At 46.8% G+C, this 20,205-nt stretch overlaps 1 protein-coding gene across 3 annotated transcripts in view; it reads right to left on the bottom strand.

Moving 5' to 3' along the window:
- FAM171A1 (family with sequence similarity 171 member A1) overlaps positions 1 to 10,580 on the bottom strand; it is a 107,475-nt gene extending 96,895 nt beyond the window's left edge. The window contains exon 1 of one of the 3 annotated variants that reach the window (XM_060248429.1): positions 10,314 to 10,580. In XM_060248429.1, coding sequence (XP_060104412.1) covers positions 10,314 to 10,419 — 106 coding nt within the window. In that variant the 5' untranslated portion in view covers positions 10,420 to 10,580. The remainder of the gene's footprint in view (positions 1 to 10,313) is intronic. The other 2 variants (XM_060248430.1, XM_060248431.1) reach the window with 2 other exon arrangements.
- Between the last annotated feature and the right edge of the window lie 9,625 nt (positions 10,581 to 20,205).

Below are 20,205 nucleotides of genomic sequence, written 5' to 3'. Positions count from 1 at the left end.
ACAGTGCATTTCAAACTTCTCTCTCCCCCCCCACCCCGGTCTACTCAGATTAGCAATGGCAAGGAAGGAAGGAAGGAAGATAGGGGAAAAGACTGAGAGAAAGAAAGAAAGAAAGAGAGAGAGAGAGAGAGAGAGAGAGAGAGAAAGAGAAAGAGAAAGAGAAAGAGAAAGAGAAAGAGAAAGAGAGAAAGAGAGAAAGAGAGAAAGAGAGAAAGAGAGAAAGAGAGAGAGAAAGAGAGAAAGAGAGAAAGAAAGAAAGAAAGAAAGAAAGAAAGAAAGAAAGAAAGAAAGAAAGAAAGAAAGAAAGAAAGAAAGAAAGAAAGAAAGAAAGAAAAGGAGGGAGGGAGGGAGGGGAGAGAGTTGGAAACAAATAGAGAAAAAAGAAAGAGAAAGGAAAAAGGAAGGAAGGAAGGAAGGAAGGAAAAGGGAGGGAAGGAGTGAAAGGAGGGACAAAAGGAAGAAAGAAAGGAAAAGAAAAATGGAAAGAAACAGGATGAGAGTAACTCACCTTTAAAACTGCTGACTTTCGCTGTGCAGCTGACTCTCCTGCCTCCTCCACTCTCCCTTCCGCACTGCAGGTCAATTTCAGGCTGCGTAAAGCCACCACCACCACCCCGCGCTGATCACCTGAGCCCTTTCACTCAGCGCTGGGCCAGGCAGGCAGCAGCTTGAACGGAACGCACCTGTTAAGGGCACGCGGCTGCTCTCTCCTTCACACTTCCTGTATGGGAAGGAAGTGCAGGGGAGGGAGCAGCCGTGTGCCCTTTCCAGGCACGGTCTGTTCGAGCTGCTGCCGGCCTGCCCCGCTGCTGAGTGAAGGAGGGGCTTCACCAGCCTGAAATTGACCTGCGGTGGGGAAGAGAGGGAGGAGGAGGTGCATGGGGGGGGGCGACAGCGTGGGGGTGGTGGCCAGGAGATGGGAGGCCTCGCAGCCCAGCATTGAGGCCTGTGTGCCCCGGTGCCAGGTTGTGACCCTGCCATTGGGAAACACCGCTCTACACCAATTCACAAAGCCCTCCATAGAAATCACTCATTATTGCTTATGATAACAGAGATTTCAAAAGAAGGTCTTTCACCTTGTACAATGTGATAATGCCAGACAAAGGTCTGAAGACTGAGAGCTCTTTCCCCCCAGCCAAATTATGCCAACTTCATAGGGTTTTCAAGGCAAAAAGACATTCAGAGGTGGGTTTGTCATTGCTACCTCTTCATAGTGGCCCTGGAATTCCTTGGTGGTCTGCCACCTAAATACTGACCAGGGTCAACCCTGCTTAGCTTCTGACAAGATCAGGCTAGCCTGAGGAGCTCTTTACCCTTCATGAAGAAATGATGGATCATCGCTGTCCTAATACCGCAGATGAGTGAAACAGAAGAGGTAATGAGGGCACCAACCTTTAAATTTTTCATTAAACTCTGGTGCACCTAATATGTAGAAACATCTTACTCCTTACGAGGCCTGTAGTGCCCCATGGAGCCCAGTCTCCTTGTGGATTTTATGGGCCCCCTCCCCAAGCCTTGGCTACCCCCCCTCCCCCTTGGGACCCCTCACCCCTCTCGCCTCAGCACATGAATTAGGCAGCAGCACCAGCAAGCTCTCACAGGTGTTCCCTGCTGCTCCTGGTTGGGAAAGGGCACAGGAAAGCAGCAAAATGGGGCGGGAGAGCAGAGATACAAATCAGTCTTTTGAACTTCGGAATTGGAAGTTGATCACTGCAGGCTGACCTCCAGGAAACATAGAAGGGGAATCAGAACTTACATGCAATTTAAATCACACTGGAGGGGGGAGGGAGAAAGGTGGCCCCCAGCCTCTTCAGCTTCTTGCTCTCACCCCCATGGTCCCTCTCCTATGGCCCCCTCCCTCTTTGACTCTTAGCTATGGGGTTGCTCCTTACACTTTCTACAAAGCACAGAATCATATGCACAAAGGAGCTACAGCAATAGCAGCCACTGGTGTCAGTATACCAATATTACTGACAACAGTCTGGTTTCTGAAGAACTGTGAGACTTAACAGACTCCATTTTCTTTGCTACCCTAGTAGAATTGCATCTGAATAACCAGACTCTACTCTCCAAGTGCCTATGCTGAGTCTTTAAGATACACCTAGACTCCTAGCCTGAGAGAGAAAAAAACATACAATTGTAGGTATAGCTTGTGATCATTAGCAGATCACTGAGAAGTTGAGGATACCACCATTAACACATGTGCTACTATCTCACCCCTTAGAGATGCTAATCAGCTCCATTTTCTCATTTCATCCTCTATTTAATGTTTATTCTACTCTCTGTTGTTGGTTGGAAGTGTCTCACACCTCCTCCAGGTGAACCGATTTTGCTTTTGATGGGATCTTATTTTATACCAGCCTCTTTTCATAGCATGCCCCTGCCCCCCATAAGTATTTAATCATGCTCAGTGGATGTACACTTCTGCGCATCTCAAAAAGTGAGCTCTGACTCAAGAAAGCTCACGCTGAAAATTGTTTTTGTTAGTCTTTAAGGCAGATTCCTGTACAATTTTGCTACAACAAAGCGACATGGCAACTGCTCTGAGATTCTTAACACATTTGCAAGGCAAAATTGTTAGAGCCTTTCTCTCACCTTCAGAATACCCTAATATTGCTGCAATGTGAAATGCTGGCAAACTGATAGAAGAAGAGTTTTAGGATCTTAGCCATCAATATGCAGTACTTTCATGAAGGTGCCACAGTAGCAATAATACTATCTTGTCAAATTTAAATGAATATGCCAGTCAAGCAGATGTGTTAGAACCATCACCTCTTATCTTATTAACTTAATTACCATGCATGTAAACACTATTTACTGCTGACAGAAAGAAACATCTAACAAATAATTGCATATAACCTATGTACTCACTTAGTTCAGCATCAGGCCCCTGCTCTGTATTCTTCCAGTGTCTGAAGCGCAGTTGATGTTCATAAAAGACAGGGCCTACTTGGTAGTAGCAGTCAGGAACTATTTTCTAAAAGTAGCTCATCTGGTTCACTCACTACAGATAGCAAGTGAAAATGCTGCTGCTTCAGAGTACGTTTGGCTAAAGGACAATTATTTATTGATTCTACTGCTTCAAATGCTTTCTTGACATGCTGGGTTTTTTAGAAAGATCGATATTCTTATATGTCAGTGTTTTATTTGTGCTAACGGACTGTGAGGCAGAAAGTTGAGATATAAATATTATTTAAAAAGAAAATAAGTAAATCTGCTTCACATCATTTGAAACTACATTCTAAGGCTATTAGTAAAAAGATTTATAATATTTGAGCCCATCTGGTGAGGCGGACAGAATGTGGGACATGGACTAAAAGATTTAGGTCAAGCTGTGAAATGAAGTGGGCAGCCTTGGAAACTCACTATCTCTCTGTTTAACCTGAAGGGGGAAAAATGGGACAACCTCATAAATGTCACTCAAAGCTCCATGGAGGAAAAGCAGCATATGAATTGGGCAAATAAATGAAGTGTTCAGATAACAACCCCCATTTATATCCACAGAGGTGCAGGGAAGCTAAAAGCTTTATAAAATAAAATATCAATTAAATAGTAACATGTTTAAAAACAGCAAATGTTCAAATTACGCAAATAAAATGAACTTTGATTATCATCCACTTCTATGCACTTGCCTAACCAAAAATGGCTTTAGAGATTGTCAAGCTCTGTCAAACTTCAGGAGGAAAAGAGTTCAAGAATACAAAGAGTCACCAAGAAAACCATTCTATGCCTTTGTGGCTTAAAGTTTTCCCTCAAGTGGCATGCTTAAAATGGAACTAGTACATCAGACAAGGGGGTTTCTAAGGTATACCGGCCCAACACTATACAGGGCTTTGTGTCACAAAAACACTTCCTTGAACAACAGCCAAAAGACCAAAGGAACTTAATACTGGTTTAATGTACCGCTGGTAGCCCAACCTCATCAGGAAAGCTGCCATGTTCTGCATGGAAGTCAAATAATCAAGTATCATGTGAACAAACTGAGACATCAGGATGAACACATATGATGAACACATATGAAGCTGTCTTATACTGAATCAGTCTGTTCAGACTGGCAGCAGCTCTTAAGGATCTTAGGCAGAGGCCTTTCACATCACCTACTGCCAGGTCCTTCTAACTGGAGATGCTGGGGATGGAACCTTTGGCATGCAAACAGAGGTTCTTCCACTGAGTCACAGCTAAGATATATTAATCGTATCAGCTAAAAGTTATGCTAGACTCCAGTACAGCAAAATGGAGTTCTGAGATTATTATTGAGTATCCTCAACAGATCAAGTTACACCAGCTACAATATCAGAATGACCCCATACTATGAGATCAATAAGGGACTGACGTTACAAGGAAATCTCACTGTAGGGGGTGAAATCCCTGTAAAAATTAAACAGATGGCAAAAATTCCAAATACTTGTGTTAGTCCAATATGTAAAAGGTACACATAGCAACACAACTAAAAACCGTAAACCATTCTAAGTTAGTACTTACAATAAAAGCTCATGGTGGGTTTTAGTGTTTTTACACATAATATCAATAGGATTGGGTAGGGTTTCAGCAGAAAGTCATAAAACATCAGCAATTTGGTATGGTTTGTACACATTTTGTAGCATATAACTTGTGTATTCTACCAAAACCAATTTTAAACTCAAAGAATCTTCAAAGAATGGCAGAATACCTTAAATATAGATATTATTTATTATATTTTTATCCTGCCATTGTTCCAGTAAACTCAGAGTGGTGTAAAAGGTTCTTTCCACCTCCATTTTATTGTAGCAGTTCTAGTTAGGTTATGTTCACAGAAAGGACTGGACCAAAATCAACCAATGAGTTTCATGGCTGTCTCCCTACCCTGTCCTCAACTGACACTCTAAACCCCAAGCCACACAGGCTCTGAGGAGAAAGACATAACAGACACACACTTTCTAACATACGCACATACGTACTACTTCATTAAACTTATCAAACTTATCCTAGAATGTAGCAGCAGATTTTTGGACAACGCAAATACCAGCAATCTTGATTGTTTTCCATTTATAAATTCACATTTTACATTTTCTCAATAAACGAGTCTTTTAAAAAGTTGTTTTTAAAAATAACAATCAATATTTTCCAAGGGCAATAATGCATCCATAAATCAGAAGACAAACATGTGCAGACATAGCTAGGATCCACTGGCTATAATACAAAGACTTCTGGCTATAATACAAAGACTTCTATAGGACCAAGCAAAGAGGTTGGATTACAGTGACATTTATCATTTTCTTTGAATAAGAGGACTCCTCCTCCTCACCTCTCCCTCTGTCTTTTTAAAATCCCCTCCATTCCAAAAGTAGTTTTGCATTTGATACAAAAGAGGTGGGGTTAGTGCTTTTCAAGAAAAATAAATCTAAGATCTTCTTGGTCTCACAGAACTTCTTAGGTTTGGTTGGAATGTGATACTGGCAAGACAAAAAAATGCTATACTGAGCAACTGTGCACAGGCTTAGCTCCCCATTTACACTGTGCAGCACCCAGTGGAAAGGAACTACATTTGGTTAGGTTGCACACTAGAGACCCCTAGCCTTTGTCGATATTATGCTGGTATGGAAACTAAGTACAGGTAATTATTTTTCTCATGATGCAGCAGAGCATAGATGAGGTGCTGAGCTGCTCAAAGTCACAGAGGGAATCTCTTCGCCTCACTGCCACAACATTTACATTATGCCTTAAGTTGTCACTGAGGATTTAAACAGTGTCTGAGATGTACCACTTCAGAATTCCAGCGGGGGTTCACTCAAATGACTGTTCTTCTACACAAAAATATAATTTACCCCATTTCCTAAGATTAATTTTTCTGTATTGGGAATTATTTTTAAATAGTCCTCTGTTCAGTTGTTGGAGTTGCAGTCTGAAAGTGGTACAATCCAGACACGGGTCAGGTACCTCAGTGATCATTAGGCCACAGTTTCATAGCACTTGAGATCCTGGCCTTGGGGCTCCCATTATTAGGTCTATATATAGTCACAAAATTTAAACTTAAGCCACAAAGGTGAAGACCCAAACCAGGGCTGATGAGTGTGGAAAAGGGGGGGGGGGGGGAGGGACAAAACTCCAGGGCCTAGTCTGCCTGGGGAGAGGTAAAACCAAGGTAGGTCAAGCAATTTTTTTTGTTATGATATGTAGTGAGTGGGGCTAGTGACAATACTTTGCAACCATGACCACAAGTGCTGACCCTAAAATCAAAAGAAAGATGTTTCTCTATCTCTGTCCCTCAATATCATTAGCCATTTTGGCTAGCATCACATTCAAACCATAATGAAGCCAATTCCATTTCAGGTTAATAATTCCATTTCAGGTTTTATACCTGCTCAAAAAGACAGACTATTAAATATTTTTTTAAATCTTCCCTTCCATCAACCAGTGTCATTCTTCACTTTATACCACCTCTTGAGAAAGGACAGAAGTCCTCCCAACACTTCCAGTGGAACTTCCAAATCTCAACACAGATAGCAAAATGTAAACCAAATGACAAACTTATTTGATATAAATGTGTGTCCACAGGAACAGTATTATAACATCACATGATATCACACTTAGACAAACTTTTTTTTCTGGATGTAGTCTGCTGGGATTTCTAAAACCCATTTATAAAGAACAAGAACCAAGCAAATAATCCATTGAGTTTAGTACCTTGTTAAACAATACAGCAGTAAACTCTAGATTTTCAAATGCAGATGACAGAACTTGACTGCTCCTTTCACCATAAATCAATGTTCTTTGCTCACTCAAGAGTGACATCACTGCAAGCAGAAAAGGGGTCAACTTTCAAAGAGCGATAAAGTGAGTCCTCAGTACAATACAATAAAAGCTGACTCCCCATCTTTAAACCTCTTCCTTGATTTACAAATCAAGCCATTCTGTAGCTGTTATGGTCAATGCTCCTTCTAGATATCACATAAAGTCTGTGTAAGTAATTTTTCTTAGCCATAAAAAGACCAGCGAATGTACAGACAGTATAAAATTAACACATAAATGGTTTACCTAATATAATAGGAATTTCAGCTGACAGATATATTGCAAAATATCTTTAGTGTGTTAACTGACAACCTAACTTGAAATAAATTTTCCTTTAAATAGCACAATGGGGACCACTGCTCCTATTTTAATACAATGCTGCACTACCAAAAAAAAAAGATAAACGATATGTTTCAATCACAAAATATTATATGAATAGGCACAGTAACCACTAGTGGCTTTTCAAAAAATTGACTTGAGAGTATCATCCTACACAAAGTTACACTCTTCTAACCCCACTGACCTAGAAGAATATAATGCTGTTTAAGATTACACTACAAATCTGTGTTTTTAGCCCTACCACCACTGCCACACAACACCCCCCCCCCCCCATAAATTGTCTCAATACAGGTCATAGTTTGTGGGTACTGATCTATCATAATATCTTCTCTTCACCAAAGCAATATGTAAAATTTATTGCTCGGAAGGTCAGGAAAACTGCATTGACATGATGACTCCCCTCTCTTCTTCCATTCACACAATTATGTTTCCATTCACACAAAATGGTTTGGACTTCTACCAATTCTTTCCACCCCCGACCCCACATTCCAGACCCCTATGTTGTATCCCACATAATTCCTGAGGGTCTACCAACTCATTTGGGCTGCATCCCAGGAGAACTACAAGTCACAGTAGAAGGGAAGTTCCATTCTGTGTGCACAACAATCAACCCAATGACTGCAATTTTGTGCATAGTTATATACGCTGATTACACAGTGATAGTTATATACACTGTGATTAGTGGGACTTAACTATGTATCTAAATCTGAACTGTGGCCGTTGTGTGAAAAGGAAATAAATATCAACTCACTAGGATACTTTCAATTAACTATCCACATTTTCATGTATCTGAAGAAGTATGCAAGCATGCAAAAGCTTTATACCCAGAATACAACTTTGTTGGTCTTAAAAGATGCTACTGGACTCAAACTCTGTTTCACATATTCAAAATGATCCCAGCATACTAACAAACTGCTTTAACTCAATGATCATTTTCCCCTGCCCAACATTAAAGCAAAGTTTTTTTTTTCACTTTGCAGACTTCCAAAGTAGAGGGAAGGGGAACTCAAAACAGTCAAAAAGTCAAATTCTATAACACCTCTTTTAAAGCAAAATTAAGTTTATTAAAGTAAAAGTCAATCCACAGGATAAGCACTAAGGGGGGGGGGGGGGCAGAGAGGCAATGTGTGTATTAGAGAACAGAGGCACTGGCTTATTCAAAAACAATGACCCAGTAGTAGTAAAGGGGATAGCTGCAATTCCCCTTTGCATTGAGAACAAAATAGTGCCATTTAAAGGTCACTGTCCTTTACACCCACACCTACAAAGAAGGCGGGGGGAGGTGAGATTGCCATCACAGAACACTGTCTTTCCCATCCTGTAGAACAGAGCAAGAGTCCAATAGCACCTTAAAGACTAACAAAAATTGTGACAGGGCATGCACTTTCATGAGTTACTTCTCACTTCAGATACTCTTTTCTACTACTACAGACCAGACTAACACAGATACCCAACTTTATATTTTTCCCATCCTGAATACTGCATGCATGCTCTTAGGTTGCCTGACTGAAGGCTTCTTGCAAGAATCAGTGCACTCCTTTCCCAGCCATAACATCCCTTGGTGATTTCAGTTTCAATGATGGGCACATGTAATGCCCTGAAGCAGGTAATTATTTACCAAACACAAAAGTCTAGCTTGCTGCATTTTTAGAAGATGTTTCTTGAAAGGGCCTCTTTCTGAAATATGCAGAAATAGGCCTGGGGAGAATAACATTTACTTCAACAATGAAAGCTGGCAGTGCAACATGGAACCATGACGAAATGGTGACTGTTTCTCCCACCTCCAATATTGCCAGGGGATTGTCACATGTACAGTACACAGGTGCATTCTGTTGGTGAAAAAATATCCTAGGAGGGAAGGAGCCACTGAATTACTGTTTTTACTTGGTTAGAATTGGTATTAATAAAATAGATTCTGCATGTTCGATTTCAGCATCCCTCATACTGGATTCAGCAGGTGGCAGAATACAGGATTTCTCCCCCCCCCCCAGGGAATTAAGAGAAAAGAGGTCCATTTCCAGTCATTTCTCCAGATTCCAAGACAAATGAACACAGAGGGTGATTAGCTGGCGACACAGTGCTTGTATATTTTAATGGCATGCTGTAAAACCAAGCCTGAAAGGTTCCCAACCCTAAACAAAAGGCACTATGGCAGACATTGGATGGGCAGCTCTCAAGGCAAAGGAATCCAATGCAAGCGGGGGGGGGGGGGGGGGGGGGAGGGAGAGGGAGAAGAAACTTTCCAGGGCTGTCTCAGCCATGTGCATTGCTGTCAAGCAAGATCCACAACGGACTAGCAATACCACTGGCACCAGTGGAGAGAGGGAGAACAGAGGAGAGGAACAAGGGCAAAAAAAAAAAGGCACAGTGCCAAGGACAATACAGGCACCTGGTGGAGCATGCAAAGCAAGAACCATCATTAAGCGGCTCCCTCAGGAGGGAGCACGATGTCGCCAGCAGCAAAGAACAGTTTGCAAGGCTTGGAAAATCAGAGGTTGGCCAGATGGCCCTTTTCAATCCCCGCCCCTACCCCGATATCCTGTATTTTAAGGGGACGTCCTCTTTATTTCAAGCTTACGGTACAGAAGGGCTATCCTTTTTACAGTTCCACTGGGCAGAAAGGGCCAACACCGTCCTCTTAACATTTTGATTCATCCAGAAGGGGGAGGAGGCGAAGGGTACAAGCCAGTCGGCACCAACTGGCACCCTGAACCAGGGCACCACTCGGAGAGGACCCCGCTGCGCCCATCACCAGGGCGTCGCGACCCCAGGGCTTCCACAGTGCGGACAGGAAACGGATTCCTCACTGAGGCAGCAAAAGCGGCGAGCCGAGAAGAAGAGCGGGTTTGCGTGGAGGATGCGAGTGTGTGTAAGCGGAGGCGCTGAAAGCAAGCCTTTTGCACGCACAAAGCACCGGGCGAGCCTGCCGTAACAAAAGCCCTTGCAGGCTGCTCCTGAGCCAGGCGCCCCTGCAGCTTCCTTCGGCTGCGCGGCTAGCAACAGCGGCGCCGCCCCCCTCTCGCCGAGGAGAGAAAAGCGAGCTCTGGCACTCGGGCTTTGCAGCCCCCGCCGCCCAGCCGGCCCCGGCACAATGCAGGCCCGGAGACCCTGCCCAAGGGCGGCTGCTAGCGCCGTCTGCACACACAAAAAAGCGCGCCCCGCCGGCGGCCCCTTCCCTTCCCAGCCCGCTCACTCTCCGCACCGACCTTGAGCCGCATCGGGCGCGCCTAAGGTTTTCGTCACCGCCTTCCACACGTTGCAGCCCAGCAGGCAGAGCAGAAGCGCGGCGGCCGCCGCCGACCTGCTGCTCATTTTCCACCTCCGTTGCAACTGCAGCCGATGCCGCCGGGAAAGGAGGCGGAGGAGGAGGAGGGAGGGAATCGCCGGAGCGCTGCCCAAGCGAGGGAGGAGGCGGAGGAGCAAGCCAAGCGTCGCAATCAGGGGCTGGCCCGCACCGCGCCTCCCTCCACGCTGCCTGCAGCCGGTGCCCCTGCTGGGGGTGCTCTCGCCGGTTGCTGCATCGTTCTCCGGGCGCTGCGCCTGCAGCCGGGCAGCATCCGCCGCTGCTGGGTGGGCGGCGAGGGGAAGCGGACGGCGGGTGGGTCTCCCGAAAGAGGCGTCCAGGCTCCTCCACTCCACCGCCACCCTCCGCCACTTAACCCTTTCCTTCTGCCTTTCCCGATTGCAAAACAGACAAGAGTCCGGGGCTAGCAGCGCCACCTGCTGGCTAGTCCGCGGTTTATCTCCGTAATCCGAATTGAGAACCGGAGGGTGAATTAACACTTCCCAGAGGGAGGATTACCCCCCACCCAAACCAGGGTCCGGAGCATCATCTGTCTGGCCAACACTGTACGAAATTGTAACATAACAGAAGGTAGCACATAGCCAGTATTCCAGTCCATCTGTGCAATCTCATGAGCTATAAATGTCTGAAACATCTTCTAAACACGCTTTCCCACGGCAATGGATTTGGCACCCATGAATCAGAAAAAGGTACCCATTTATCATCTCCATCCTGGCTTTGCTGAGGGACTTTGCAGACAAAATAAGGTGGTTCACTTTGGGACATGGAAGTAAGTAGGTTAAGGGTGGAGTACCTCCTTTGTGCTCAGAACCTCCTAGGTTTAATCCCTGGCATCTCCTTTTAAATTGATCATGTAGCAGGTTACTTGAAGGACCTCTGTCTGAGACCCTGGAGAACCACTGCCAGTCAGAAGAGCCAGTGCGGTCCTTGATAGTTCAATGGTCTGATTCAACATGAGGAGCCCAAAACTCATTTAAATTGTGCTGGTACCCATGCAGAACAGCCATGCATGTTTAGTGAGCCTGACAAAAGAACACCCACTGGAGCCACAGATGACTCTATACATACTGCCACTTTGTGCCAGGAGCAGGCTCATTTATTTACCTTAAATTTATATGCCGCCCGCTCCATGTTGGGTCCATGCAAGATCACATTGGATGAGTTGCTTTGCCTCACCAGTGTCCCCTTTAAAGCAGCAGACCTTATTCTTGACCCTGAGGTGCTGCCAAAAGCAAGCCCCCCCCATCAACATAACATCTGGAAGTAGTGTACCACCACCAATGCTCCCTCTAAGCTGTGGAGTCCTGTGAGCAAAAATTCTACTTCCTGGCATTAAAGTTGTGAGCTACTGAATAAATTAGTTTGCTCTAGGGCTATTTTTCCTGAGCTAAGACAAAAACGTGTGAGCCAGATGCTAAAAAACTGTGAGCTAGCTCACACCAACTCAACTTAGAGGGAACAATGACCACCACCCGTACAGATGACTTTTTACATTGAGATGACCTTTTAAAATCACATTCTACCGCACTGGAAATTGAAGCTACTCTGGTTGGTTGCTAGCATCATCCTGACAAGCTGTAAGTTTTACCATTCATCCACTGCAGACATGTGGCAGATTGCATGGTTAAATAGTGGCCCTAAATGAGTTCTGTGTTGTGAGTCTCAGCCACAACTAGACAACACAATTACTAGGAGGCACAATTACTTCTTATAGGAGTGAGTAACTATTCTTATGTAATTGTTCTTGCTCTGCCACTGTTGGGGGGTAACAGTGGGAGGGCTTCTAGTGTCCTGGCCCCACTGATGGACCTCTTGATAGCACCTGGGGGGGGGGGGGTTTGGTCACTGTGTGACACAGAGTGTTGGACTAGATGGGCCACTGGCCTGATTCAACGTGGCTTCTCTTATGTTCTTATGCTTTGGGATAATGGCTGACTATTGTTGGGAAGTTATAATAGCAAAGTTTCCATGAATTGTGCTCCCACTGGGCGGCTCCTGGTTCAGATCCCAGCTCTACCATGGAAGTTGAATGGGTGACCTTGGGCCAGCTGGTTTCACACAGCCTAGCCTACCTCACTTTGTTATTGTAAGATAAAATGGATAAGGAAAGAATGGTGTTGTAAACTGCTTTGAGTCCCTGCTGTGGAGAAAATCAGGGAATCAATACCCAATTTAATAAACAGTAATACCAATAAACAAGTCTTGCATCTCACAGTCTAAGCCAGGGGTGGCCAAACTGACTCGGGAGCTACGTGTGATTCACACATTGTGTGTGAATATGGTGTGGCTCTTGAAGTCCGCCCCGTCAACTGGCTTGGAGAAAGTATTTCTCTTGCTAAATCACTTCTCCAAGCCAAACCAATCAGTGGCTTGGAGAATGCATTTAAAGTTAAAGTTGCTTTCTTTCTACCTCCCCTCCCCCTCCCCTCATCTATTCGCCTTCCTTCTTTCCTGCCTTCCTTCCTTGTGGCTCTCAAACATCTGACATTCATGTCTTGTAGCTCTCAAACATCTGAAGTTTATTCTGTGTGGCTGTTATGTTAAGCAAGTTTGGCTGTCCTGGTCTAAGCACTGTCCCCATGAGTACTGTTACCCATCCCAAGATTCATTCTGGTTATTTCTTTGTTTTTCAGAGACCATGGTAAGCAAAAAAAAAAGGTTCTGTGTTCACAAGGAGAAAAATGAGATGACCCCAAGAGCAAATGCCAACTATGTTGAATCACCCAAAATAAAGCTGTTCAGTGTATTGCCTGAAATCCAAATTACAAATGACTCTGTGTGTGTGTGTTAATGCACAGCAAGAGCCAGCTGAGCTCCTGATCTTTGATAACACATCTTAATGTTGTCAAATTCTTTGGCTGTGAATGTGTCCTATCTTGCTGCTTTTGCTAAACGAAGAATGCCAGCCATTCACCTTAAGAAATTATCGAGGATTTTAAAGCAAGGAATAAAAAACCAAACAAACATTGATTTTAAAATAGTTGCTACGGTGGTCTCACAGTGTCACAGTGAGCTCAGTGGACTTAGAAAAGTGAGTGGGATTAAGATGGGACTAAGGTCACATAAGTGAGTTTAGGAGTCCCCTTAATGTAACTGTCTCAGTTTCCTTGGAAATATGAACTGTGAAGTCTGTTTGTCCAGGAAGGCTGCCCAGTGTGTAGTACAATCCTGAATTCATAGGTGTTAGGAATTCCAATGACTGTCACAAATACTTTGCTCCTTTATTACTAAGAATGTGCTTAGCTTTCATAATCATCAAGTAGGACAAGGGCAGGGGGGAAGGGAAAGGCTGGAAGTGGGCACCACATAACTTTCTGAAGGTACACTGCTGTAGAGTAGTAGAAGAAGAAAAGCTGGTTTTTATACCCCACTTTTTTCTACTTTTTTTTGTCAGTAGTAGTAGTAATGTATGGCTGTGAGAGCTCGCCATAAGGAAGGCCGAGTGCAGAAGAATAGATGCTTTTGAGATGTGGTACTGGAGAAGAATCTTGAGAGTCCCTTGGACTACAAGAAGATAAAATCAGTCAGTCCTAAGGAAAATCAACCCAGATTGTTCCCTAGAAGGTCAGATGATGAAGCTGAAGCTCAAATACTTTGGCCACCAAATGAGAAAGGAGCACTCCCTGGAGAAGACCCTGATGCTGGGAAAGACAGAAGGCAAAAGAAGAAGGGGCAAAAGATGAGATGGCTGGACAGTGTTACTGATGTAACTAACATGAATTTGAGCAGACTTTGGAGGATGGTGGAAGACAGGAGGGCCTGGTGTGACTTGGTCCATAGGGTTGCAAAGAGTCGGACTCGACTGTGCAACTGAACAACAAAATTTTTTGTCTACCTTAAAGAGTTCCAAAGCCGCTTACAATCACCTTCCTCTCCCCATAACAGGCACCTTATAAAGGAACTGTGGCTTAGAGCGCTCTGAGAGAATTGTGACTGGCCCAAGGTCACACAGCAGGATTCATATGGAGGAGTGTGGGATCAAACTTGGTTCTCCAGATTAGAAACTGGCACTTTTAACCACTTTACCATGAGTAGATTATTTTACACCAACAGGAACTCATTTGCATATTAGGCCACACCCCCTGACATCACCATTGTTTTGTGCAGGGCTTTTTTTTGTACAAAAAGCCCAGAAGGAACTCGTTTGTATATTAGACCACGCCCCCTGATGCCAAGCCAGCTGGAACTGTTCAAAAAAAGCCCTGCTTTTACAACTAGAAGACCTGTCTTTTTGCCCACTGGGACAAAAGTGGCTCATAACAGTGTTCTCCCCTTCTCATTTTATCCTCACAGCAATTCTGAGTGGTAGGCTGCGATGTGAGAGAGTGACTGGCCCAAGCTTACCCAGCAAGCTTCCATGGCAAAGTAGGGATTTGAACCTGGGTTTCGCAGATTCAACCCAACAATCTAGCCACTACACCACACTGGCTCTCTCACCCAAGCAACTACATGGGAGCAGTGTAAAACTTCATTCTTGTAATGTGGAAAACCAAAGTAGTTCAGATGGGGTTTGGTCCTGTAAACAAGTCATTGGAAATTATTGTATAAAGACAGGGTGTTCCTGGTTGACAACTTAAAAGCAGACAAAGTAAGGCTAAGGCCTATAGAGAGAGACCTTAAAAAGGCTTTCTAAATAGAGCCAATTTTATTTGCTGGCCCAAGAGGCTGGAAACAGGAGGCAACAATGGCCTGAAAAGGTGACTGTGTGACCTGCTCTGTCCACAACCAGGATCTAAAGCAAAAAGGTAGTCCTCTGTGCAAGCAGGCACCAGTCGTTTCCAACTCTAGAGTAGGGTGGCCAGACCGTCCCGGTCTCCCGGGACATTCCCGGTTCTGGCCACCCAATCCCGGCTCCCGGGCTGCCTATACCGGGACCATTAAAGGTCCCGGTTTAGGCAGCCCCGGAGCCGGTGGGCCGCGGGCGCCGGCGGGGAAGGCGGCGAGTGAGGGAGGGAGCATCCCTGCGCCTGTGCAGGGCCCCTGCGCAGGCGCAGGGACGCTCCCTCCCTCACTCGCCGCCTTCCCCGCCCGCGCGGGGCCCGGCGGCAGTGGTGGAGGCCTCTCCGTGGCCTCCGCTGGTCGCAGGAAGCCCTCCAGAGACTCTGGAGGGCCTCCAGGGACCAGCGGAGGCCGCGGGGAGGCCGCGGGGCACCCGGCGCTGGTCCCGGAAGGCCTTCCAGAGCCTCTGGAAGGCCTTCCGGGACCAGCGCCGGCCAGCGAAGGCTTCCCCGCGGCCTCCGCTGGTCCCTGGAGGCCCTCCAGAGTCTCTGGAGGGTCTCCAGGGACCAGCGGAGGCCGCGGGGAGGCCGCGGGGCACCCGGCACTGGTCCCGGAAGGCCTTCCAGAGCCTCTGGAAGGCCTTCCGGGACCAGCGCTGGCCAGCGAAGGCTTCCCCGCGGCCTCCGCTGGTCCCTGGAGGCCCTCCAGAGTCTCTGGAGGGCCTCCAGGGACCAGCGGAGGCCGCGGGGAGGCCGCGGGGAACCCGGCGCTGGTCCCGGAAGGCCTTCCAGAGCCTCTGGAAGGCCTTCCGGGACCAGCGCCGGCCAGCGAAGGCCTCCCCGCGGCCTCCGCTGGTCCCTGGAGGGCCTCCAGGGACCAGCGGAGGCCGCGGGGAAGCCGCGGAGCAGCCGGCGCTGGTCCCTGGAGGCCTCCAGAGGCCAGCGCCGGTAGCGGAGAGGCCCGGCGCTGGTCCCTGGAGGCCTCCAGAGGCCAGCGCCGGCAGCTCCCTCCCTCCCTCCCTCGCCGCGAGGCCGCCGCCGCAGGACTCCCCGCCGCCGCTGGATGCCGCCCTGGAATCAGGTAAGGGGGCCGAAAGCGGGGGGGGGGGGCGGGGGGCGGCCTTCCTTTCTTCCCTCCTTCCTTCCTTCCTTCCCTCCCTTCCTTCCTTCCTTCCTTCCCTCCCTCCCTCCTCCCTTCCTTCCTTTCTTCCTTCCCTCCCTTCCTTCCCTCACTCCCTTCCCTTCCTTCCTTCCCTCCCTCCTTCCTTCCTTTCTTCCTTCCTTCCTTCTTTCCCTCCCTCCCTCCCCCCTTCCTTCCTTCCTTCCCTCCCTCCCCCTTCCTTCCTTCCTTCCTTCCTTCCTTCCTTCCTTCCTTCCTTCCTTCCTTCCTTCCTTCCTCCCTCCCTCCCTCCCTCCCTCCCTCCCTCCCTCCCCTCCCCTCCCCTCCCCTCCCCTCCCCTCCCCTCCCCTTCCCTTCCCTTCCCTTCCCTTCCCTTCCCTTCCCTTCCCTTCCCTTCCCTTCCCTCCTTATGTTCTTATGTGACACAGAGTGTTGGACTGGAGGGGCCACTGGCCTGATGCAACAGGGCTTCTCTTATATTTTTATGTGACACAGAGTGTTGGACTGGAGGGGCCACTGGCCTGATCCAACAGGGCTTCTCTTATGTTCTTATGTGACACAGAGTGTTGGACTGGAGGGGCCACTGGCCTGATCTAACAGGGCTTCTCTTATGTTCTTATGTGACCAGAGTGGTGGAGTGGATGAGCCATTGGTCTGATGCAACAGGGCTTCTCTTATATTTTTATGTGGCACAGAGTGTTGGACTGGAGGGGCCACTGGCCTGATCCAACAGGGCTTCTCTTATGTTCTTATGTGACACAGAGTGTTGGACTGGAGGGGCCACTGGCCTGATCTAACAGGGCTTCTCTTATGTTCTTATGTGACCAGAGTGGTGGAGTGGATGAGCCATTGGTCTGATGCAACAGGGCTTCTCTTATATTTTTATGTGGCACAGAGTGTTGGACTGGAGGGGCCATTGGTCTGATGCAACAGGGCTTCTCTTATATTTTTATGTGGCACAGAGTGTTGGACTGGAGGGGCCACTGGCCTGATGCAACAGGGCTTCTCTTATATTCTTATGTTACACAGAGTGTTGGACTGGAGGGGCCACTGGCCTGATGCAACAGGGCTTCTCTTATGTTCTTATGTGACGCAGAGTGTTGGACTGGATGGGCCACTGGCCTGATCCAACAGGGCTTCTCTTATGTTCTTATGTGACAATACTGACTTTGGTGGACCCAAGCACTGATTCAGTGTAAGGGAGCTTTGTGTTTGTGACTGGAGTAGATAATACTGACTTTGGTGGACCCAAGCACTGATTCAGTGTAAGGGAGCTTTGTGTTTGTGTCTTCTGGTGCAATTTTGTTCTCAGATCCTGTATTTACTTCATCAGTATATGGGATAAGGCACTTTCTCAACTGTGCTGCATAATGCAGCCTATTTATTTTGTCCTGTTTGCTCTGTTGGCTCTGTCTGCGCCACCTTCATCACTTTCGGGGTGTGGATCCCCCAGTGGGGTGGTCTCGTGACTCCCTCCGCCGGCTGTTTCTGATAGCCCTGCGCCCCCTCTTTCATTTGATATGTGTCCCGTGTGGGTGCCACCCTCCCGCCGGGAGATGCCGCAAAATGAGCCCCCTTGAGGCTTATGGCGGCAGGGCTCGGGGGAAGCGAGCTAGACTGCTGTTCTTTTGAGGGGTTATAGAGTGTTTCGAGCCCGTCCCTGTGGCATCGGTCCCATCGTTGTGGGGCCCAGGGGGCCGGCGCAGCGGCACGCTGAAGCAGCCTGTCGGTCACTTCCGGGTTCCTGTCCTGCATCTCGACCTGTGTTATTAGTGACAGGCTGCTTCGGCGTGCCACTGCGCCGGCCCCCTGGCACCCGCACGGGACACATATCAAATGAAAGAGGGGGCGCAGGGCTATCAGAAACAGCCGGCGGAGGGAGTCGGGAGAGCACCCCACTGGGGGATCCACACCCCGAAAGTGATGAAGGTGGCGCAGATAGAGCCAACAGAGCAAACAGGACAAAATAAATAGGCTGCATTATGCAGCACAGTTGAGAAAGTGCCTTATCCCATATACTGATGAAGTATATACAGGATTTCAGAACAAAATTGTTTCCGGCGGTGATATTTGGGGGATTTTTGGGGATGTCACAGAAAGTGCTGTGAAGTCACTTCCTGTTTCCGGCAGTGGCATTTGGGGGAAATGATGTCATTTGGGGGAAATGATGTCACAGGAAGTGATGTCACTTCCCATTTCCGGCAGGTGACGCGGGGAAATGATGTCACAGGAAGTGATGTCACTTCCTGTTTCCTGTGGTGGCATGCCGTCACCGGAAGTGACGTCACCGGAAGTGACGTCACTTCCTGTTTCCGGCGGCGCGCGCTTTGCGCGCGCGCACCCCTACCTCCCCCCCCCCCCAATGTGTCCCTGGCTGGCCTTCAGACATTATGGTCACCCTACTCTAGAGTGATGTTGCATCACAACGTTTTCACAGTAGACTTTTTACAGGGTGGTTTGCCATTGCATTCCCTAGTCATTCCCTAGTCATCTACACTTCCCCCCCAGCAAGCTGGGTACTCATTTTACTGACCTCGGAAGGCTGAATCAACCTTGAACCCAGCTTCTGCCGGGATTGAACTCAGCTAGGAGCAAGTAAATCTGTTCTTTCCCAAGTCACTGCTAGCTTTTCCCCTTTCTTTTCCAAGAGGAAGAACATGATAAGCAAGTGATTTTCATAAGTGTCAGAAGGTGACAAGAATGCATTATTAGGGAAGTTACTTGCATCTCTGGCCTCTAATACTGTCTTTAAGTTAAATCTAAGTTTTACTGTCTTTAAGTTAAATCTATTGCTTGGTCCTCTGAGGATGCATGCAAAATACAAGGAAGGAAGAAAGGAAGCTGGGTTTGTGCTGGAACTGCAGAATCTGCAGTTTTCTTGGTACAACTTTCTGATGGGGGCGGTCACTTAGCTTTAAAGCAGATTTTGCTGTGTTGCATTCTGTAAATGTCTGGTTTCTTTTCAAAAGATGTTTTATAAAACCAGATACTAGAAACCTCCTGTTTGGCACAGAGCTGATCAATCTAACTGCTGAAATGTACTTTAGGTCTAATAAATTGCATGTGCAATGGAGAGGAGAGCAAAACTGAGTAGTTTAAATACAGGATGAATGCCAATATATAAAGTCCTGGCACCAGTAATTTATAATTTTTTTCCTCTGACACATTTGCCTTTTCTATTGTGGTGTCTTAAACTCCGTGGTGCAGAGTGGTAAAGCTGTAGTACTGCAGTCGGAGCCCTCTGCTCACAACCTGAGTTTGATCCCAGTGGAAGCTGGTTCAGGGAGCTGGCTCCAGGTTGACTCAGCCTTCCATCCTTCCGAGGTCGGTAAAATGAGTACCCAGCTTGCTGGGGGGAAAGTGTAGATGACTGGGGAAGGCAATGGCAAACCACCCCGTAAAAGGTCTGCAGTGAAAACGTTACGAAAGCAACGTCACCCCAGAGTAGAAAATGACTGGTGCTTGCACAGGGGACTACCTTTACCTTTTTAAACTCCCTCCCCACCAGCTCTCCTCAAATGCCAAGTAACAGTGTTTGTTTTTATTTGTTTTTTTAACTTATTGTTCTTTCCCCCTTTTTAATTTTGATTTTCACTGTAGTTGGTTTTTCTTATCACTCCACTCTCTGCATAGGTTTTTGATGCTGGTTTTAATATTGACAATGTTTAATTATTGCTGATTTTATTGTAATTGGTCTGCTGGTGTATGTTAATACTGTTGCTTCAGTTAATTGTTTGTTGTGGTTTCATTGCAGGTTTAAAATTATTATTATTTTTGTTTTATTTCAATTATTGTTGCTATTTTAACTAGAGGTTGTTTTGCAGCACTCTTAATAAAGACAATGCATCATCCATCACTATTCCTTAGGAGGTATCACAAGAAGTATCATACCCTCTGGCTCCTTCCCATCAGCCCAAAGATTTCTGCCTATCTCTTCTCTCATCACTTGGTACATT

The sequence above is a fragment of the Heteronotia binoei genome, chromosome 10 (assembly GCF_032191835.1).
Source record: "Heteronotia binoei isolate CCM8104 ecotype False Entrance Well chromosome 10, APGP_CSIRO_Hbin_v1, whole genome shotgun sequence".
Lineage (NCBI taxonomy): Eukaryota > Metazoa > Chordata > Lepidosauria > Squamata > Gekkonidae > Heteronotia > Heteronotia binoei.
The sequence above is the reverse complement of the archived record's forward strand: the minus strand, read 5'-3'. Positions and strand labels throughout refer to the sequence as shown.